General features: G+C 36.7%; 1 protein-coding gene across 2 annotated transcripts in view; it reads right to left on the reverse strand.

Annotated features, from left to right (window-relative positions):
• Nucleotides 1–24,267, reverse strand: part of KBTBD12 (kelch repeat and BTB domain containing 12) — a 79,325-nt gene that overhangs the window by 45,856 nt on the left and 9,202 nt on the right. For both annotated transcript variants that reach the window (XM_033210890.1, XM_033210891.1), the window contains exons 3-4: nt 20,290–20,560; nt 18,033–18,183 (exon numbers count right to left, since the gene is read on the reverse strand). In XM_033210890.1, the coding sequence (XP_033066781.1) occupies nt 18,033–18,183; nt 20,290–20,560 (422 nt within the window). The remainder of the gene's footprint in view (nt 1–18,032; nt 18,184–20,289; nt 20,561–24,267) is intronic.

The raw sequence follows: 24,267 nt of genomic DNA on the forward strand, positions 1-24,267 counted from the left end.
TCCTTCTTCCCACTTCCCTCCCTGTGATAATTCTGAATTTCTATACTATATCTTCTTTCCCCTGCGTGTGTGTTCTCTTCCTCCCTTTACATCTTTTGTAGCTCAATGGCATGTTTTGTAATTTTAATTTTTAGGTACATTGCAAATATTACTATGTCGAGTTCAATTACTCAAGAGCAAAATTCAAAAACTGAAAAAGTAATAGAAGTCACATTACATTCTTATTCAAACCCAGTGGGTCAAACTATAAAGCCAACTCTTAAATTCTCATATTCTAAGAGGGAACAAAGAAAATGTAGAGAAGAATGTACCCTTCATCGAAGCAATAATTTAGTGATTACCCTATAAACTATTTATAAATGCTGTTAAGTCAGAGGTCAAAATCAGCTAATTTGATTTCCAGCTCCTTCCCCTTTGATTTCCAACTCCTTCCCCTTCTCTGGCTCACCACCTGGCTTACACAGCAGCAAAACGGGGACTAAATGTAGGAGTAGAGAAGAGCAGCAGCCTCATCTCCTTCAGTCTCCAGAGACCAGGAATTTCAAGACCCAGCTACTTCAGCTTCAAAATTTCATCCATTCTGTTTCGCAACTTGGATTTTGTGAAAGGGCCTTACAGAGTCTGTTAATTCAGGATACCAGAGATGGAGTTCTTGCCCATCTGTCCACTCAGGAGCTATATTTAGGGCAAATACCTGGGGCAGTGAGTGAACTCTAGGACAATCACAGTCCCCACACTTAATAATTCTGAATAGGCAATCCCTTTTACTCTCTTGAATCTGTGTATAGGTAGAATTGAGGTGTCTGGTCCTTTTAATAAGCACTAATTTGTCATTACTTTACTGTTGAAATCCTTCAATGGCTCACCATCATTTAGAGATAAATTATGAATTCCAAAGCATGGCATTTGAAGTGCTCTGTGGGCTGGCTCTTGTCTAGCTCTCCAGGTTCACCTCCTGCTACTGCTTCATTGTGCAGCTGGTGTTCCTGACACTCAAAACTACCGTCAGGTAACATGACATGCAATTGGTATGTTAACAACCAAGAATTCTCTCCTTGTGCTATTCTGTTGGGCAAACCCCAGCTTCTTGAAGTAAGCCCAGGGTCAATCTCTCTGTGACATCTTTTCCGAATCCCTAGATTTGTATAGGCCTCTGTAAGTAGCAATCATCGCATGGAATTATTTCTGTTTGGTGTGTCTTCCCTGCCAGCTTTCTTGAGGTTAACCTGTGCAGCAACTGTATCCATTATATCCATATAATAATGGTTGTGGGCAGGGAAGGGAAAATTTACCCCTACTAGTGTTCTGTCAGAAATATTTATTGAGCACTTTTTATATGCCAGACAGGTATTAAGCTAGAGTGGTTGAGTGTAGGAAAATTTCTAGTCAGTTTTGCAGCTGATAAGTTAGTTCCCTCTTTCCTCCCCTTTCACTGTCTTTGCTTATTTTGTGATGATTTTGCTATTAAATCCTAATTTGAGTACAAACTATTTCATAAGATAATCTTAGGTAAATGGATCTAACAAACGTGACTGAATGTCCACCTGCTTGCTGGGAGGAAGAAGACACTTTGTAGATGGGCTCAGGAGCCTAGCCCAGAGCTGGAGGCTTACCTAGTACACCAGGGATTCTCACTGCCGCCATGAGGGCCATCTGTACTTTGAAAACCCCCTTTGCAAAATGAGCATTTACAGAGGAGATGCTGATCTTGACTAGAGTTTGTCTGTGCTTTATCCCACTCTTCCAGTTACGGAAAAACTTCACAGAATGATATGCTTACATAATGTGAACCAGTTTCCCTAAGCCACCTCATGGGGGAAGGTCTAGTTTGTGATCTTTGGCAAGAGATAAGGAAAATACTGTAATTCTGAAGTCCAAATCCTGAAAGCAACAGTACCAGAGAGTATGGGGCCAGTATCAACCAATATATAACTCATCAGGGCTACTGGCTCCACCCTCAGCTGCCTCAAGGTAAAGACAGAACTAGGGGCTCCCCAAGGCCTCTGCTAACTGCTTAGGATGGTACTGAAGTGGCCTCAGTGGAACAGCAGGACAAAAGTCCATGATCTTGAGGTCAGGAAGGAATGCATGGTAAAGGTTTTGTTGTCAGATAACCGACTTTGATTACTGCTATGCTACTTAGTAACCATCAGTTTGAATAAGGTACTTAACCTCTTTGAGGTCCCATTCTTTTCCTTTTTCCCTTTATAAAATTATAAAACAAATATACAAAAAGAAATGTGTCTAAAACTTAACAAGTATGATAACCATTCTTCCACTTCTTTATAAGATGGCATGGCAGGTCAGTGATCATAATGCAGTGATCATTACGATCATGGATGTATGGAAAAGTCATATGTTGAAAGGCATCAGAGAGGTGCGGAAACAGTAAGGACTAGATGAGCTAACATTCCAGAGAGGGAAGAGCCTCTTCTAGGCTGCTTTCTGCCCTTGAGGGATTTGCTGATTCTGGACCAAGGCTAAGAACTGGATTTGGCACAGATAGAGGAACGCTGGTGAAGGAAAGTGAGACCAGGGAAGTTTTTGGCAGTTGTGTGGGGCTGTTGTGACAGATTGGTGGCTAGAGGATCTGCACAGAAGAACCTCAAGCACGTGGCCAACTTTCTCCTCAAAAGCACTGATTACTGGGGCAATCTGGATTCTGGACCAAATGCTTTTAATGGTCAGAGAGAAATCTCTTGCAGCTGCATGGTATATAGGCGATCAAGTCTGGCTTAAGTGAGTGGCTTGCCACAAACACGCATGTGGTCTCCATCTCTACATATTTGTCAGGTTTTGAAATTGTTCAGGGAGGCTAAAAAGCTAAGCTAAACAACTCTGAAGGAAAGAACAGAATCCCCACAGTCTTCCAGGATAGAGGAGACAAATCCTTCCAGCTCACCATCCAAAATCAGGAGTGGCAGGGAAGAGTGGCCCATGCCCAAGGAACAGGGCCGAATCACAGAAGACTGAGCCTTATTAAGGCTGCAACTTACTCTGGCCCAGTCCAGGCCCTGATTGGACTGAGGGAATCAGTCCCTTGCTCTGACTTAGCAAGGAAAGGCAGAATCCTCTCAGGGAGGAGATCATCAGGAGCCTCTGTTTCTTTTCCATAGTTCAGTATACAAGAAAAAAATCACCAGACATGGGCATAGGCAGCGAAATATGGCTGATCAAAGACAAAAATGTAACAGAAGCTGACTTGTGAACTATCCAAATATTGAAATAACTGATTAAGAATAAGATAAAGAAAATAGAAAAAAACATAGACAAAATGGATGAGAAAAGTAGAGAAATTCACAAAATAAGTGGAATCTATGCAAGAGAATAAGGTGGACATTCTAGAATTAAAAAATACAGTATCTGAAAAGAAGAAGAAAATGGCTGGGTTAACAGCAGTCTGAATACAATGGAAGACAGGGTAAGTGAACCTGAAAATACTTCAATAAAAATATTCAATCTGAAGTATGGGAAGATAAAAGTATAGAAGAATTCAAGTAAGACCCCAAGAGACACAGAGCACATAAATAAAGGTCTAGTGTACAGGAAATGAGCATCTCACAAGGAAAGAAGAGAGAACAAAATAGAAACAATATTTAAAAAGACAAAACCTGAGAATTTCCCCAAAACTGATGAAAACATCAGTCTATAAATTCCAAAAGCACAGTGAACCCCAAGTAGAATAAAAACAAAGAACCCACACTTAGGCAGATCATAGTCAAATTGCTGAAAACAACAGTGAAAAGAAAAATCTTATATGAAGTCAGAGAAACATTACCTTCAAAGGAACCACAATGAGACTGACATTTGCTTTTTAAATAAAAACTATGAAAGCCAGATGAAATAGACTGACATATTAAAGTGTTGACATATATTGCCAATATAGCATTCTATAACCAGCAAAAAATATACCTCGAAAATGAAGACAAATGAAGACATTTACAATCAAAAGCCAAGAGAATTAATTACCAGAAGACTTGCACTACCATAAGTATTAAAGAAAAAAATTAAAGCTAGAGACACTTTATTGAAACGTTGAAAGCCTGTAACTTTAGGAAGGAACGAAGAATGCTGAAAATGGCAATTTTGTGAATAAACATAACAGGTTGTTTAAAGAACCACAACCACAATATAAGGGTATATAAAATATATGACAACAAAAGTACAATGGGTGGAAGGAATGAAATTAAACTGTCGTCAGGTTCTTACACTGTTTGAGAAGAGGTAAAAGTAAATTAACTTAAAGTAGACTGTAATAAGTCAAGACTTCATATTGAAATCTCTGGGGCAACTAATGCAAAATAATATAAATGGGCCAGGTGTGGTGACTCACGCCTATAATTCCAACACTGTGGGAGGCTGAGACAGGCAGGTCACTTGAGGCCAGGAGCTCGAGACCAGCCTGGCCAACATGGTGAAACCCCATCTCTACTAAAAAGACAAAAATTATCCAGGCATGGTGGCACATGCCTGTCGTCTTAGCTACTCAGGAGACTGAGGCAGGAAAATCGCTTGAACCTGGGAAGCAGAGGTTGCAGTGAGCCAAGATCACACCACTGCACTCCAGCCTGGGCGACAGAGCAAGACTGTGTCCAAAAAAAAAAAAAAAAAAGTAAAAATAAAAAGACCAATTCAGACTCAACAAAAACATAACCCAAATGAAAACTAGGGTAAGGACGTAAACAGACCTTTCTCAAAATAAATACAAATAACCAACAAGCATATGAAAAGATTCTCATCATCAGTAGCCATTATGGAAATGCAAATCAAAACCACAGAGATATCACCATTAAGATAGCTACTATTAAAAAAAAAAACACACAGAGAAAACAACAAGTATTAGACTAGCCTGGGCAACATGGCGAAACTCCATCTCTACAAAAAAACAAACAAAAACAAAGAAACAAACAAAACAAATACCAAAATTAGCTGGGTGGGCTGGCATGAGTCTGTGGTGCCAGCTACTTAGGAGGCTGAGGTGGGAAGAGCACCTGAGCCTGCCTGGGAAACAGAGCAAGACCCTCTCTCAAAAAATAAAATAAAATAAATAACAAAAAATAAAATAAAATAGAATAAAATGTAGAGAAGACCATTTCCCCAACACAGTAAAAGCCAAGTAGTGAGTTCTCTCTCTGGGCAGACTGGATTAGTTCTCATGAAAATAAATTAGTTCGTGCAAGAGTCTGTTGTTATAAAGCCAGGATGCCCCTGGGTTCTGTCACACAGGTCAGCTTCCTCTTTGACCTTCTTTGCCATGTTATGGTACAGCAAGAAAACTCTTGCCAGAAGCCAAGGTCATGTCCTTGAACTTCCTGGTCTGCAGAATCATGAGCTAAATAAACCGCTTTTCCTCGTACATTACCCAGTCTCTGGTATTCTGTTACAGCAACACAAGATGGACTAAGAGATATATGCACTCTCATCTTCGTTGCAGCATTCACAATAGTCAAGATACAGAAACAATCTAAATGTCCATTAATGGATGACTGAATAAAGAAATGGAATATTATTCAGCCTTAAAAAATGACAGCATGCCATTTGTAACAACATGGATAAACTACACATTACACTAAGTGAAATAAGCCAGACACAGAAAAATATTGCATGAGCTCAGCTATATGTGGAATATATGTAGAATTAATAAGCCTAGAGATCCATAGTACAGCATGATGTGATGACTACGGTTAATACTGTACCATATTCTGAAAATTTGCTAAGTGTAGATATCAGGTACTCCCACATACACATAAAAGGTAACTATGTGAGGAGATGGATGTGTTAATTAGCTTGATTATAGTGATATTTTCACTATGTATATCAAAATATGTTGTATGCCTTAAATATATACATTGTTAAAAAGTAAATGATTGACCTTTTGTATCTGCTGACTACACTAAGCCCCTTTGTTAGTTCTAGAAATTTAAAAAATAGGGCCTTTGAGGTTTTCTACATAGATGATCATGTCATTTGGAAATAGGGACAGGTTCATTTCTTTCCTTCTGCACAACTTTATCTTTCTTTATTGTACTAAGACTTCCACTATGATGTTGAATAATAGTCATAAGTGTATTCTTGCCTTTTTCGTGAACTTAGGGGAAAAGCATATAAATTTGCCATTAAGAATGATATTGGCCAGGCATGATGGCCTGTAATCCCAGTACTTTGGGAGGTTGAGGTGGTTGGATGACTTCAGATCAGGAGTTCAAGACCAGCCTGGCCAACATGGTGAAACCCCGTCTCTACTAAGAATACAAAAATGAGCTGGATGTGATGGCAGGTGACTGTAACCCCAGCTACTTGGGAGGCTGAGGAGGAGACTTTCTTGAATCTGAAATATTCCATCTGGGAGATGGAGGTTGCAGTGAGCTGAGATCACACCACTGCACTCTAGCCCGGGCAACAGAGTGAGACTCCATCTCAAAAAATAAAAATAATCAAAAATTAAATGGTGTTACCTGTAGATTTTTCATAGGTGTCCTTTATCAGATTGAGAGGTTGAGGAAATTCTCTTCTCAGTTTGCTGAGAATTTTTCATCATGAACAAATGTTATACTCTTTCAAATGATTTTTAGGCATCAATTGATATGATTATGTGGCTTTTCTTCTGCAGACTATAATATGGTAGATCATATTGATTGATTTCTGAATATTGAACCAATCTTGCATTCTCAGGAAAAAACCCATTTGGCACAGTGTGTTCTTTACATATATTGCTGTGTTGAACTTGCTAATATTTTGTTGAGGATTTGTGTGTTTGTGTGTATGAGAGATATTGATCTGTAGTTTTCTTTTTCTGTACTGTCTTGTCTGGTTTGGTATCAGGTAATGCTGGCCTATAAAATGAAGTGGGAAGTGTTCCCTCTTCTATGTTCTAAAAGAGGTAGCAGAATTGCTGTTATTTTTAAATGCTTGGTTAAATTCACCAGTGAAACCATTTGGACCTAGGTATTTATTTTTTGAAATGTTTCAAACTAAGAATTCAACATATTGAATCATTTTGGGGTTATCTCTTTTATCTTGGGTGGCTTGTAGTAGTTTGTGGTTTTCAAAGAATTGATCCATTTCATCTAAGTTGTCAAATGTATTTCTGTAGAGTTGCTTGTAGCACTGCCCTATTATCCTTTTAATAATTACAGAGACTGTAGTAATATCTCCTTTTTCATTTCTAATATTGGTAATCTGTACCTTGTTCCTCTTTTTATTGGTTAGTCTTGCTAGGGTCTACCAACCCTATTGGCTTTTTCAAAGAAACAGCTTGGTTTCATTGATTTTCCTTACTTTTTCAGCCTCTAATTGCCCTGTTTCCTGCTCCTATCTTTATTTACTTTCTTCACTTGATTTGTGTCATTCTTTTTCTAGTTTTTAAAGGCAGGGACTTAGACTATAGATGTGAGAACTTTCTTCTTATCTAATACAAACACTTAATGCTATAAATTCCTTCTAAACACTGCTTTAGCAGCACTCTTCGAACTTTGATATGTTGTGTTTCCATTTTCATTCAGCTTAACATATTTTTGAATTTCTCTTGAGATTTCCTCTTTGATCCATGGATTATTTAGAAATGTGTTGCTCAGTTTTCAAGTGTTTGAAGACTATTCAGTTATCCTTATGTTCCACTGTGGTCAGAGGATATGCTTTGTATGATTTTACTTCCTTAAATTTTGTTAAGGTTTGTTTTATGACTCAGGATATGATCTATCTTAGTGAACATTCCATGTGCTCTTTCTGGGTGGAGTGGGCAATAAATGTCAGTTAGATCCAGTTGGTTGATGGTGTTATTGAGCTCTTTCTATATACAGGTACTTGTTGTTTTTCTATCTACTGGTTCTATTTATTACTGAGAGAGGAGTGTTGAAATCTTCAATTATAATTGTGGAGTTGTCTATTTCTCCTTTCAGATTTCACTGCATGTAATTTGAGGTTCTGTTGTTAGGTACATACACATTTAGTATTATTATGTTTTCTTAGTGAATCAATGATTTTATCATTATGTAATGTCCTTCTGTATCTCTGGTAGCTTTCTTTCTGCTGAAGTCTACTTGATTTGATCTTCACAAAGCCACTCCAGCTTTCTTTTGATCAGTGTTTGCATGGCATACATTTTCCAGCCTTTTACTCTTAAACTACCTATATCATTATAGTTGAAGTGTGTTTCATGTACACAGAATATTTTTAGGTCATTTTATTTGTAAGCCATTCTGACCATTTCTGTCTTCTAATTGATATCATTAGAACATCTGCATTTAAGGTAATTATTTTTGTGGCTAGATTTAGATCTACTGATTTATTGCTTGTTTTGTTTGTTCTCTCTGTGGTATTTTTTTCATCTTGTCTGATCTCTTTTAAATTATTTAAACATTTTTCAGTCTTCCATCTCAATGCATTTATTGTGATTTTTACTATATCTCCTTGAGTAGTGTTTCTTTTGGGATTACAAAATATGTACTTATTTCATAGCCTACTTAGTATCAGTGTTTTATCACAGTAACTGGAATGTTGGAATCTTCACCTTATAGTTCCACTTACTCTCCCTCTTGCATGCTATGTAAACATATGTCTCATAGATTACACCTAAATACATTGAAAAACCCTCCCTGAGATCTCCCTGGTACTTTTAGTTCCCAAATGTTCCCTTTTTTGGTTCTCTGGCTAGAAACTTGAGGTTCTAGTTACCTCTGTCTGCCACACATTTCTGTATTTGTACTCTTGTTGGGCTCAAGTGACAGAACAAGGGAGAAAGGAAAAGGGGAAAGCAATGTGGGTTGACCACACCCTCTTGGAACTGCAGCTTGACTAAATGGAGAGGAAGTTTCTTCTCCCTTTGAGTTTTGGCTCTTGCTGGTCATCATTGCCATGGGATTGTCTAGGTATTGAGATGTAAGAGTACAGAGAGAAAAAAGTGAGGGGATATCTACATTCTGATAATTATAACCTCTCTTTTCAGTAACTCATGCCGAAGCTAGACAGATTTTCTTGGAGCTCTCTCTATGAATAATGCCCACTTCTGGGTTTCTAGCTGCATTGACTTCAGACTAGGGGCTATCAGAGGAGAAAACATAATAAGTCATATGGCGGTGGTACTTAAAACTCTGGTGTTCTTTCTTGATGCACCTACTTCTGTTTACAGAGTCTTCAAATACCTTTTCCATGCATTCTGTCCATGTTTTTTTTTTTTTTTTTTTGAGACGGAGTCTCGCTCTGTCGCCCGGGCTGGAGTGCAGTGGCCGGATCTCAGCTCACTGCAAGCTCCGCCTCCCGGGTTTACGCCATTCTCCCGCCTCAGGCTCCCGAGTAGCTGGGACTACAGGCGCCCGACACCTCACCCGTCTAGTTTTTTGTATTTTTTAGTAGAGACGGGGTTTCACGGTGTTAGCCAGGATGGTCTCGATCTCCTGACCTCGTGATCCACCCGTCTCGGCCTCCCAAAGTGCTGGGATTACAGGCTTGAGCCACCGCGCCCGGCCCTGTCCATGTTTTATAGTTGTATTCAGTGGGAGAGAACGTGAAGTGTGCTTACTCCATTTTACGTGGAGCCAGAAACTCTATTAATTGATTTTGCTTTAAAGTATATTTTGGCTAATATTAACAAACAGCTATACTAGCTTTTTTTTAGTTAGAATTTACCCAAAATGTATTTTTCAATCAAGTCATATTTTAAACAGAATACGGTTGGTTTTCTTTCCAACAGACTGATAATCTTTGTCTTTTAACTGAAGCATTTAGTGCATTTTCATTTAATATAATTGTTGATACATTTCATCTAATATCCAGCTTTTTATTTCATATTAGCAGTTGTCTTGTTTATTCTATTTCTTCTTTCTTATTTATTGCATTCTTTTGCACTGATTTTTAATTCTATTTTTCCCATTTGTTAGTTTAAAATTTGTATACTCTGTATTCTCTTAGTGGTAAGCCTAGAAATTTAACATGCATACTTAATGTCTGCATCAAATGTTGCAAATTTAATCCCTTCCTTGGTCCTCCTCCTGGATAATAAGGGGATCTTAGGACACTTTCACTCCACTCACCTCTGTCCCAACTTGTTGTTATAATTTTGATTTCATTTATTTTACTACTATTTTATCACTGTTTAAAAACTATTATTATTTTCTAAGTCAATTTAATATTTATAACTGATATTAAAAGTCTATCTTAAATATTTAAGTGTGAAATGTTTCCATTTACCCATATGTTTACCACATTATTAGCTCTTCATTTCATCTTGCATTTTAGACCTTCAATCTGGGATCACAATTTTTGCTTAAAAACATACTTTAAAATTCCTTTATGGTGGTGTGCTTTCAGTTTTACCTGCTTATGGTGGTCTGCTGGTGGTGTGCTTTCAGTTTTACCTCATCTGAAAATGTCTTTGTTTCATCTATGTTCTTGAAAGACCATCTCATTAGGTATAGAATTCTACTTTAGCATTTATTTTCTGCTAGCACATTAAACATGTAATTTGACTGTCTTTTGGATTCCATTATTCTGTTGATAAGTCAGATGTCAATCTGTCACTTCTTAAAAGTAATCGGTCTGTTTTCTTAATCTGCTTTTAAGACATTCTCTTTTCATTGGTGTTTTTCAGTTTCATGATAACTACAAATGTATGTATACATTTCTTGTTTGTTGTGCTTGGCATTCATTATTTTTGTTTGTTTGTGTGCATTAGTGCCTTTCACTGGTTTTAGAAAATCCTCACCCATTTTTCTTCAAATATTGCCTTTGTTCTGTTTTCTTTTTCCTCTCCTTATAGAACTTTGTTAAACATTATTAATCCTCTCACTCTATTACCCATCTATCTTAACTTTTCTTCTATTTAAAAAAAATCTTTGTGATATACTCTGGGCAAATTCTTCAGAACTCTCTTCTATTCACTAATTTTCTCTTTATATTTGTGTGTTCTGCTCTCAAATATACCCATTGGGTTTTAATATTGTTATATATTTTTACATTCCTTGAGTTATAAAGTCACTTCTTACCCAAACTTTTTTATCATTCTCTATCATTTTCTATTTCCTGATGATACTGTAAATTTTATCTTTTATTTCTTTAAACAGAGTAAGCACACTATTTGTCTGATACTTCCAGTATGTGAGGTCTCTACTGGTTTTTTGTTGTTGTTGCTTGTTTTTTCTGCTGGCCATTATTTCCATCGGTTCTTGCTGAAGGTGTCTTGCTTCATTAACTGTGGAATGCTTGTTTTCCTTGGAAAATTATTTGTGGGGGATTTCTGAGGTCTAGGATAAAGATACATTTCTTGAGAGAATGTGAATTTGTTTTTCCCAGGTACCTGAGCACACTGTCAGTCTGAGGCATCTTAAACTAAATTCATGATTCAAGCTTTGTCTTTTCTTTTTTCCCACTTGGGTATGCGAATTTGGGTTGAAATTCCATCAAGAGCTTATTTATGATTATTACTTCTCAAGGGTGTATGAGCCTTTCATCAGTAAGTTTCTCAGTGCCAAGACGTTTCTTTGAAGTCCTCTGAGATGAGAGATGTAAGGCAGGTTTACTTCTAGAATATGGTTACACAGAGGCTATAGCTCTTTGAAGTACCAGCTTTATGTGCATAGTAACTCTAATTAGATTTCCCACCTCGAGTAATTTTGGTAAGCTACAAGCCTGGGAAACTAAAGCTTACAATTTTCCAGGCTTGATAAGTGATTGGGTGCCCTGCACATTTACTTATTGAGACAACTTAGACACCACATTATACACCCATTGTGTGTACAATTTAGTGATTTTTAGTATATTTACAAAGCTATGCAGCCGTTAGCACAAGCCAGTTAAGGTAAGTAAAGTTGGTTGATAGTGCTGTTTAAATCTTCTGAAACCTTGCTAATACTCTGTCTAATCCTATCAATTCTTGATAACAAATCTCTATTGATGATTGTTTGATTATTTCTCATCTCATTTTTTTTTTTTTCTGGACTCCTGGGCGGAGTCTTGCTCTGTTGCTCAGGCTGGAGTGCAGTGGCATGATCTCAGCTCACTGCAACTTCTGCCTCCCGGGTTCAAGCGATTCTCCTGCCTCAGCCTCCCAAGTGGCTGGGACTATAGGCATATGCCACCATACCCGGCTAATTTTTGCATTTTTCATAGAGACGGGGTTTCACCACGTTGGCTAGGCTGGTCTTGAACTTCTGACATCAAGTGATCCGCCTATGTCGGCCTCCCAAAGTGCTGAGATTACAGGCATGAGCCACCGTGCACAGCTTCATCACTTCATCTCAGGTTTTGCTTCATGTATTTTAGGTCTCTCTTTTTGGGTATGACACATTTATAATTGATATATTTTCCTGATATTATTGCCAATTTTATTATCATGAAATTTTTCTGTTTGTAGTAAAAGTTCTACTCTATTTTGTCTGATGATATAGTCACTGCACCTCTCTTAATATTACTTTTTGCATTTTATGTCTTTCTCTATTGTAAAATGATAGTAAATATTTGTGTCTTTGAATGCAAAACGTGTCTTTTATAGAGAGCATATATTTGGTCTTAATTTCTTATTCAATATGAAAATCTCTGCCTTTTGATTAGGGTGTTTGATCTATTCCCATTTCATGTAATTTTTGATAACGACTGGCTATACATCTGCCATTTTGCTATTTATTTTCTACTTCTTGAAACTCTTTTTCTCTGTTCCTCCTTTGCTGCCTTCTCTTGTATTTAACATATTTTTAAGTGTACCATTTTCTTTTGCAGCTTTCTTTGAGCAGAGGGCTCACTATATGGCCCAGGCTGGTCTTGAACTCTTGGGCTCAAGTGATCCTCCCACCTCAGCCTTCCAAGTAGCTGGGATTCAGGTGCATGCCACTGTGCCTGGCTTCTTTAGTTGACTTTTAAACTACTTTTTAAAATTTCAGTGGTTGCTCTAGAAATTCTAATGTGTGTTTTACTTTATCATCCTCTATTTTAGGTTAATACTGAGTTGATTTCATTACAAACAGCAACTTTGTTCCAAAGTAACCCCATTTTCTCCTCCTCTACTCTCTGATATTGTCATATATATTACAGCTGCATATGTGAAAAACCTAACTATATAGTATCACAATTGCTGCTTTACAGATGGTCCCCAACTTATGATGGTTTGACTTAAGATTTTTCAACTTCATGATGGGCTTATCAGGGCATAAAATACATTTTTTACTTTTTATATTTTTAACCTATGATGGGTTTATTGGAACGTAATGCCTCTGTAAGTTGAGGAGTATCTGTATTCTTTTATATCTTTTAAAGAAACTAAGAGAAGAAAAAAGAAAAACATGCATTATGCAGCCCTTTATATTTCCTTATATATTTACCATTTCTTGTGCTATTCATTTCTTCCTTTGGACACAGGTTACTGTCTAGCATCACCTCCTTTCAGTCTGAAGGATTTTAGTGTTCCTTTAGTATTTCTTGTAAGTCTGCTAGCCACATATTGTCTCCATCTTTATTCATCTGGGGATGTCTGTTTCACCTTAAGTTTTGAAGCACAGTTTCGCTGGATACAGAATTCTTGATTGATCATTTTTTTCTTGTAACACTTTGAATATAATATTCCACTGCCTACTTGCCTCTGAGTTTCTGGTAAGTCTCATCTGTTAAGTATACTCTTGTTTCCTTCTACATGATATGGTATTTTTATCTTGCTGCTTTTAAGAATTTTCTGTCTTTAGTAGTTCTTCTATTATGTATTTACGTGAGGACCTCTGGGAATTTATCCTACATGAGGTCTGATAAACTTCTTGGATCTGTAGATTAATGTTTTCCCATCAAATTTCAGAAATTTTTGACTATTACTTCTCTCTCTCATTTCCTTTTGGGATTCCCATTAAACATCTGTTCATAGGTTTGATATTATTCCACCTGACTCTGAGCCCTGCTAATTTTTCTCCAATTTTTTCTCTCTTCTTCAGATTATATAATCTCTATAGATTTCAAGTTCATTGATTCTTTTTTCTAACATCTCAAATGTGCTACTGAGCCCCTTCAGTGCACTTTTATTTGGTTTATTGTACTTTACAAGTTTAAAATTTTCATTGGTTCTTTTAGATAATTTCTATTCTTTATCAATATCATAGTGGACTCATTGTCATATTTTCCTTTAATTCTTTAAAATTGGTTTCCATTAATTCTTTGAACATATATTTGATAGTCACTTTGAAGCCTTTGCCTCCTAAATCCAACATCCAGGCTCACTCAGGGACAACTTTTATTGAATACTTCTGCACCACCCCCACCCCCAAATGGGTTATGCTTTTCTGTTTCTTTTCCTTTGCATGTGTTGTAATTTTTCGTTGGTACTGGACATTATGGATAATATATTGTAGCAACTTTTTATCCTGATTTTCTTTTTTTTTCTTTGAGGGTTTCTTTCTTTTCTGTTTTTTTGACTGCCTTTTGTAGTTGTTTTTAAGTAATTTACCTAAACTGAATATGCCTCTTCTACTGTTTGCTGCGGTTTCCCCTCTGTTTTCAGAGGGGAAATCTTACACATTTTTGTATTTTAGCCTATGAGTTACCCTTATTTCTGCATAGCTTAGTCTCTGTCAACGACTGGTGGTTGTAGTCAAACACCAGTAAGGCTTCCACTCTCTCCTGGTGGATCTGCATGGGAGTACCTTAAAAGTTCAGATAGTTTCCAAGTCTGCTATGACTTTCACTTTCTGCCTGGTCCTCTTGGATCTGCTCTGTACATGTGCTCAACCTACCAGTCATCTAGGAATGTGTGGAGAGCTTGGGCTCTCTATGGGGCTGCATGTTTATGCAGCTTTCTTGGCCTCCAGGAGATGAGTTTATCAAGTCTCTCTGTGACTTTCTGATTTCCAGGATCTTCCTGTTAAATTTCTGGCCAGTTCTTTTGTCTGCTGTTGTACCAACCAGGACTAAGACCTCAGCCTAGGAGAACTCTAGGCTTTTCCTATTTTCCACTGTGAGTGTGGGTTTTCCACCCTCTACTCACAAATATGTCAGCTCCCTTTGGCAAAAAAAAGCTGCTGGTTTTTGTAGCCAGCCCCACTCTAGCAGTATTATCATGTTGAATGAGCTGGGGTAAGGAATAGAGCCTCACAAGAGAATGCTACAGACTGCCTGAAGTCTTACTTCAAGCTCAGTATTGTTTTTAAACAAAGAAACTATTCTCAATTTGTTACTTATGATTGATTTCTAGAGATCTAAAATGGTTGTTTTTGACAAATATGCCTGGTTTTATTTTATTTTATTTTATTTTATTTTTAAGTATAGAATGTTGACTTTTTCAGTTTTTCATAGTTGGAAATCTGCTTTCATTTGGCTTTTGGTCTGCTAAATTCTTACTGGCACGTCAGCTCTTAAAAGGTTTCTAAAGATATGCTTTACAACGTTTTTAGGTTATTTTCAGTCGGAGGATGAGTCTAGATACCTAGCCAGCTCAGTTAATACAGATCAGTTAATAATTTATCTGCTTTAATGACTATTAAGTGAAACTTTAAGCAAAGAATTTAGCAAAGTGTCCGTAACAAAGGGGCTCAATAAACAGAAGTTACAATATCTGAACACTTATGTTGTAGGAATTATACATATATTATCTTAGTAGCTCAAAAGAGGTAGGCATTCCCATTTTAATATTAGCAATAACATAAAAATATTTACCAGACCAAGAATATATAGGTGGTACATCAGGATTTCAATCCAAACACACTCAACTCCAAAGCTAGTGCCTTCCCTACTTTACCATGCTGCCTTCCTGGTGAAGGAGGTTTCAGTGGCTGCTTTTTGGAAGATACCCTGTAGACTATCTAGGACATAGTAAGAAATTAAATCCATTATAGGGATTAGAAAGAGGGCTCATTGTTATATTAATTGACAGTGACCCAAAACACAGTGGGGGTATATATAGATTCCTAAAAGCAGACAGGGCTTTTGCTAAGATAATATGAGTCACTGAAACTAATAAGGTTTTAGGATTCTATATGGTAATTGCCCAAATTCCAATTATATATACAGTGAACAATTAAATATGAACTAAGACTACTACAAAAATACCTAAACAACTGAACTACATTCCATTTCAAAGTTTATAAATATATTTGGGAATTAAGTAGCAAATGTTGAGGAAGTTGACTCTTTTGGGCTGAATCTTACAGGGTGGTAAAGCTTACTGGGGTGGTCATGAATCTGTTCTCCAGTTCTGAATATTCAGAAACTACAGCGTAAGCTACTGTAAAAACCTTCCTAATTAGTCTCTCCACTTCCAGTTTCTTTTTGTCTTTGCTGTGTTCTTTATATGCTTATCTCACCAGTTTTTCTAAAACATTTTAATCATGTTGCTACTGTGTGGTTTCTTACCATTCACTAGTATTTCCTGAATTCTTCATCCAAAGGCCTCTATAATCTGCTTCTCAGTTTACTACTCAGCTCTTTCTCTCACAACTCCCTGTCCCTGGTGGACTCATTTACGCTCTTTTTATCCTGTACTCTCACCACTTTCATCCTCACCTCCAAACCACTGCTTATTTCATTCTCCTTATTTGTTCTTTTTTGCCCCCTCTCATTGCACCCTTTCCTGGAGTGTACTCTTTTCTAGATTTCATCCACCCAAATCTTACACGTTCTTTTAAATCTACCTCCTTTCATTCATTCAATGGACAGTGTCCATGCCATGAAGTGTAAGTTCCCACAAGTGCCTTTCCCATGTAGTTTATCAAACAATATACTATCATTTAAATTCCACATCTAGCATAGTTGTGGCTCCACATTAGGGGGAAATCTCATTCTGGTCCAATTGATATATCACTTTTATCCCACTTTTGGCTGCCCCCAACTTTAATATGTTTAGTAGAAAGGCCCTTCATCCCCTTGAGTGATACACCTATCCTAGGTGATCTATCATAGGTTAGGGATTGTCTCTTCTGGGCCTGTGACATAGTATATGGTTATAACAAAGAAATACACATCAAGAGAAAAAACTTAATTATAAGTGAATCTCATAACTGAGGTAGTCATAAATTATGTTGCATAATGTTCTTGTTCTTAAAATCATAAAATAACTACTAATTCTTGAGTGCATTAATTATTTTGCTTCATGCTGTGCAAACAGCTAAGAGATAATGGCCTCCCTCTAATAAAAAAAATCATCATCATAATACTTTCTATTTAAATGCTTAGTTTGCTTCCATCCCCTATTTCATATTTCTTCCTTGCCATGTCTTTGCTATCCATCATCTTTTCCGTATTTTTCCCATTGGCCATCAATGCAGATTGGATGAAATAAAGAATTGGCATAGATATCATTTCATCAGTCCAGTCAACCTCCCTGCCTCAGTGTTTCTTTCCCATACTTATGGAAGTTGAGGGAAGGTGACAGAGGATAATGTTAGGTAGATGGAATGTCCTTAAAAGAGCTAGGGACTTAACATAACAGGAAAAATCAAGGAGTGGAGAAGGATAGGGGATACATATGGGATGTTGTGGAATTGTTTTTATTATACCCACCTTAGTGGAACTGAAGTCTTTTACCAATTCTTGCTAGTTATAGTTAGTACAAGACCATACATATAAGAAGTACAAGACACACACATAAGAAAAAAGTGCATTCAAATGAAAATTGCTTGATAACACCTGTCTAGAAATTTGGTGGATTAGGCAAAATGAGGATTGGCACAATCTGTGGCACAGTCTTACCTACGGTGGCTTTCTCTTCTAATGGCACAGATCCATCACAGTTGGTGCAAAGCCCACATTTCATTGACTAAAAGTGGCCAAAGGCTTATTCCTATTTCAAAGTATATTATTTGGTAGTATATATAAGGATATATCATTACTGTTTTTACATTCCAAGGCACTTATAAATGCCATAAAAATAGTTTTGCTCTCAATGTCAATGGACTTCCTTTAATCTTATTTGACTGTGCTCTAGAAAACAAGAAATAAAAGACAAAGTTCAGCTAGTTGTATATAAATTTGAACTGGGATACAAGTGCAAAGGAGAACATATCATTTTTGCTGAGGCAAACTGCTGAGGAAAATAAAAGTAGTTATACTGTTAGCAATCTGCTTCTTCTTACCCAAAACATAAATCTCACTGTTGACTACAGCTGTACTGAATCGGTATTTAGAGTACTTCATGGATGCCCGCACACTCCATTGATCTTGGCTGGGGTCATACTGCAACAGTTTGTTGCTTAATCGGTCAGGTTCTTCATCAGGAAGATCCATCTGTATGAAATATGACAGCCAATATAATAACATACCATTTAGCGATCTTTGTGAGTACATGAATGCAATTAATCAAAGCAGACAGCCAAAGAGATAAATAGAGGTTAACTGCAGTGACTCATACTCATAAACCCACCAAACCCCATGACGGGGGTTATAAGTGTACTGTCAATATCAGAGGAATTTATATTCTGAAATAATGGGCCAAAGGTGTTTGGTTATAGCAAACAATCTGTGATCTTAGCAGTGAGACATTTATTACAGCTTTTTTTTTTAAAGAAGCAACTGCAAAGCCTTAAAAAAAAAAAAAAAAACAAGCTCTCTTGAATAGTATTTAAAGTGTAATTCTATTTTACCAAACTTTATAGTTGTTGGTTTTGATATTTGTGAGAAACTAATTTTAATAATTTAGAAGACATTTTCTTTATATTTTTCTAATCCATATGAAACAAAGTTGCCAAAACATTTTAGTGTCTTTGTAATTATTTTTACACCATAATTATGGCCTATATAGGAATGGTGTGATTTCAATTTTCAAGACTTATGGACTAATCTAAATTATTTGCAGTTATTTTAACATACTTATTTTATATATTTTTAATGACTAGAGAAGGTACAAATTAAACAATTTTACTCTTACACAGAAGTGGCTTTTCCTATTCATAAATGTTAGGTGAAATGATGTCTTTTGTATACAAGTATGTGGAACTTTATATGACTTCAAGCTAAGGATTCATGAGTGTCGTTTTCTTGGGTGATACAAGTGTTCATCAAAGAAATAACTGGCATACTTATGAAAGATTATGCAATTAATTTTAGTTAACTACTTTAAATATACCAAGAGTTATGCTCACCATGACACACGCACAACCCTGTGTGATCTTGCAATTGTTATACAAGTACTCAATTGGGTAGCAAAGCCTTTCCTCTATGAGGTAAACATTCACGTTATCTGTTCAGAAACTTTATAAATTAACAATCGTTGACTTTATGGTTTTAATTTTCCTTCTAATTTAAGTATTTAATCTCTATTTTAGTGAAAGAAATGCAAAGAAAAGCTTCTAAGTTGTTTTTGGAGCTTATGCATGCAAAATTAACTATGTAAATGGATAAATTTTGAAAAAGTTTAATTACAAATAATCTGTCAGGTTTCTCCTGCTAGCTGTGATGAAATCTGTACTACTTTCTGACATACAGCAGAAAAAATTAAATGTGTTAAATGTGAGGTTTAAGTTTTTAAAACAGGTATGATATACTATAAATAAATGGCAAATTCCAAGCTTCTGAAATGAATGCAAATAGCATCAGTTTTATCCTGAAGCAAATTTGGAGAAACAAAAAATAATACAGGCAAAAATAAATTTACTGTATGCCATGAGGATGACCAATGAGCTAGTGAGATTAATTTTTATTAGAAAGTCCGGTTGGTCGGGGCATGAGGCAGCTGAAGTGATCCTAAGAAGAGTGCGCCAAGGCACCAGGAGAGGACATCCAGCGGGGAGGGAGAAGGCCACTATGGCCACACACCCCTGACTTTTCATTGTAGTTTGCCATCACTTCACTGGACTTCAATAGAAACAGCATTCTGGGTTCTCTGCCTGCTGATGCCCAATAAAAATATCAAGTGTTACCATCACAATATGCTTTCATAGAAATGATTGTGCCATCACAGATCGGTGTTCTGGTGTCTCACTTAGGGTAAGAATTTTAAATATGGAAAAGGCCTATCAATTACTTGCCTCAGGTCACAAAGCTATTAGACACACAGAACTGGATGAGGATCCAGCTTCTCTTCCCCCTAGTTAGATGCTCCCTACAGATAATCCCTCAGCACAAATATTTTTCATAATTAGCAAGAATGGGAGGATTATGAAGAGCACAGCGTGAATACTGAATCAAGTCATGTCTATGAAAACACACTTTAAAAATCCATTCTCCTAAATTGCTTTAACACTTTAAAACCTTGAGTTATATTCTATAAAACAGAAAGCACTTTACCAAAATGTAAGTCACACTCTTTTAGTATTCAACAACTACAACAATTTTTAACATAGCAGCCAGACTCGGTATTGCCATGCCAATTATGTATACAGGAAATTTCTTAACCTGAGGGGTCCAGCCTCCAATCACATAAAGTTTATTATTCACTGTCACTACAGCATGACATGCCAATTGCAGTGGAAGGGGAGACACCCTTTTCCAATTGTCCCGTTCTACAGAGTACTTATCCACACAGTTTGTAATAAGATACTGGTTTTTAATTTTCATCTGTCCTCCTATAACATAAAGGTCATTATGAATACTGCCCAGAGCATAGAGTTCTCGAAATTCAGCTGTGCATAACTTTTCCCAAAACTGGTTTCCTCTATCATGATACCTGCAAAAGAGAGAAACAGTATCCAGGATTAGAGGTAACATGAAAGCAATTTACCCAAGAAATACACTTATTTATTATCTGACCAAAAATAATGAGATATGGTTCTTCCAATTGGAGGACAAAAAACATTAATATAAGAAAGTGATACAGGTTTGCTTTTATTTTTAAAGGAATGATGAACAAAATATAATGTGCTTTAAAATAATTAGCCACATATACCTGAAGAGTTTTAGGAAAAATATAGAGAAAAAGTATAGACTATCCAGGAGTAGCCTTCCTTTTATAATTCTGGGAAAGAAAATCAAGAATGAATAGTAAGTTTTTCGGCAAATCATTTCTAATTTTACCATAAAAGTAAGCAAAAATACAAGAATGCCTTATTCTGTGGACAAGAAATATCACTTTAACATGAACATTAAAGAAATCACAGTTTTAGGGCAGATAATCTAAAAACATCTCAATTCATACATTTCTCTCAGGATGATTTAGAATATGTAGAATTTTAAGAACTGTTGTAGTTCCAGCTGGCTTACAACTGGGTTAAGAGCACTGTATAAAAACCTACCTGTAGATGTCTACTGGGCATTTAGCATCTATTTTAATCTACTAGATGTGGCAATTTCAGTAATTTCTTCCAGAGTATCACTCTAAGAAGAGTCTTAAGAGCTATGGACAATAGTATATATGGTCTTTCAATGCCTTCCAGAATCCAACACATTAACTGATTATGTGTGTGATGGGGCATTGTATGGTCACTGGGTAGATGAGTTTGTAGCTATCTTTTGTGTTGCATCATGATAATGGTAAGTCTTTATCTCCAATCATGATTGAAGATACACAGTCTGAGAAGGACAAAAGTACTTCATGGGGACAGAGGGATAAAAATATGTGAAAGTAAATGTCCCAGAAAATCTAGAAAGTATGTCTGGAATTCAAAATTAAACAAACACACACACACACACACAAAACAGGAAAGCATGGAAATTAAGAAAAAAGTTGAGCTGTTTGGAAACGAATTAGGAACTTACGTGTGTTTTATACAGAGTACAATTTTTAAGTATAGACTACTTATTTTGCATTCAACACCTGCCAGTTAATTCTATGAAATTTTTCCCAGTTGTCTAGGCCAACTCTTAACGTTCTTTCCCAAAGAGACATCTTTACTTGAGGCTTGACAGGGAAGTTAGAAGGCATGCTCCTTTCTAAGAGGGCATGTCTGGCTTGTCACAGCTGAATGCAGAAATTTATCAAACCTTATGATGGCTGTCTTCTATGTAATTCTAGGCAGAGAATCAAAGTCTCTAGAATCACAGGCGATATTTTCATCACTATTTTTAATTGTTTGAATTTTAGAATAGAAAGGAGGAATAGGTATCTGTAATATATGTGGGGGCTGCCAAAGTAAAGCCAACTGAATGAATATATAAATGAACTTTAAAAAATGGGTTTGGGTTTTCTGAGACATAGTTTAAGAAAATAGGCTAGAAATGAAGTACATCCTGTAAAGGTTAGGAAGTAGATGTTTGCTGGGTGACTTCCTAATCTGATTTTTGTTTTCACATTTAGAACTGAAAACAGGGAGAGAAAATGCCCAGATAAAACTCTAAAATTTACTATTAAGTGGATATGACATAAAAAAGAAAACAATAGCGACAAAGGCCTTCATTGCTAATAGAGATTGATAGTTTAAAGACAAATGGAGATAAGTGAAGGAGATGGAAAGGTACATCTTTTTTACAAAGAAATAATCTTCCAGAGTACTAGTCTACTTCCTCTTTTAAGTCAAGGATATCTGCATGGAAATCTATGAGTAGAGGCAAGCTGAAGAACATCTGGATGAAGATAAAAAGAATAAGATACACAAATAATATAACAGGGATGTAGCACAGGATGATAAATTTCTTATGCATATCACAAAACTGGCACTACAGTGACCTCCAGTAATGCTAGGAGATTTTAACTAAACAGAACATCAGCTGGAAGTCTCATTTAAGCCTAAAGCAACGCTTCTGACAATTTCATTATTGGCGGAAATGATGGGAGTAACTAATAACTTTTACTCTAACTCTGACCAATGTGGAGGAAACAGTTGGTGATGAGAACCTCGTTGAGTTCAAGATAAATAGGAAGGAAAACATGGGGTATAGTTAGACATTTGCTGTTAGAAAGGGAAATGGGCTTTCTTTCTTTCTTTTTTTTTTTTTTTGAGACGGAGTCTCACTCTGTCGCCCGGGCTGGAGTGCAGTGGCCGGATCTCAGCTCACTGCAAGCTCCGCCTCCCGAGTTCACGCCATTCTCCTGCCTCAGCCTCCCGAGTAGCTGGGACTACAGGCGCCCGCCACCACGCCTGGCTAGTTTTTTGTTTTTTTTAGTAGAGACGGGGTTTCACCATGTTAGCCAGGATGGTCTCGATCTCCTGACCTCGTGATCCACCCGTCTCGGCCGCCCAAAGTGCTGGGATTACAGGCTTGAGCCACCGCGCCCGGCCGGAAATGGGCTTTCAACAAGTTAAAAGGAAAGATGTGTGAGGACCAAAACTGAAAGACACCTTGACAGGGTTGGAAGTTTATTAAAAATAAGATGTGATGGCAGAATTGTAGACTATCTTGAGGAGGAAGAAAAAAACGATGTAAAGAATCTGAAGTACAGGGTCAAGAGGTTCTAAGGTGGAAAAAGGGCACCCAACCAAGAGCAAGTGTAAAATAGGTGGCATGGACCCGTGAGAACCACGTCGGGAAGCCAAGGCTTCCTCTTCCTGTGGGGATCTGCTCTCCTGGCTCGGTAGTCTCTCCCTGATCATTCTGAAGAAGGCTGCTCCTGTGGCTCAGGGACATGCTTGGTCACCATGGGCACGGGTCTAGGTCACTCAGCCAGGGCTCTGCATTCTCTCTCCTACTAGGGGAGACTAGACATGTCTTCAAAGCATGAATGTGGAAAAGGGACAGGTCCATGGCTTGAGACAGATAATGTAATGCTAGGAGATGACAGAAAAATACTAGACCTCTTCATTCCCTCTTTTGTTCCATCTTCTAATTCTTAGAAAGCTAAGAATTACTTTCTGACTGAAAAGTCTGAACAAACCCTGGTAAAAGAGAACTGAGAGGAGAAAAATATTGGGGGAAAGTTTTACTATCTAGAATGTATTCCATGTGCATATTTCTAGCTTTCTCACTTAGATTTAATTGCTAAATACTCATTTAATACTGGCTGAATAAACAGTAAATAAATGTATGTGTTCTCATAAGCAAAACCTAGATGATATGCTACTTCTTAGCAGGCATTCTTTCCTCTTACTACAATTCTAGGATTAAAGCATTCTTTGACTACAAACATTTTACAATGTTGGAGATTTAAGCAAAATCCACAAATTAAGGATGCAGAATGAAAGCTGACAGATTATTAGTAATTTATGGTTAAGGAAAAAATTACTAATTACTCTAAACTATGAACTAAAAAATACATTCAAAGGAGTCTGTGTTAATAAACTTTCCTTCTTGTTATATTAAGATCTTTAAAAGCAAAGCAGTATATTAAATCCTATTATGGATAAATAAAGCTAAGAGTGAAAACTAAAATGGGATCATAACAAACACATTTAACTTATGCAAATTCAACTATATGTTAACAATTAAAGGAACAGAAAAAATAATTTTAAAGTATTGATAATTTAATTATGAAAGTTATATGTGCTACATTTATATTTTTAT

This window comes from Trachypithecus francoisi, unplaced genomic scaffold (genome assembly GCF_009764315.1).
Source record: "Trachypithecus francoisi isolate TF-2019V2 unplaced genomic scaffold, Tfra_2.0 Lachesis_group0, whole genome shotgun sequence".
NCBI lineage: Eukaryota > Metazoa > Chordata > Mammalia > Primates > Cercopithecidae > Trachypithecus > Trachypithecus francoisi.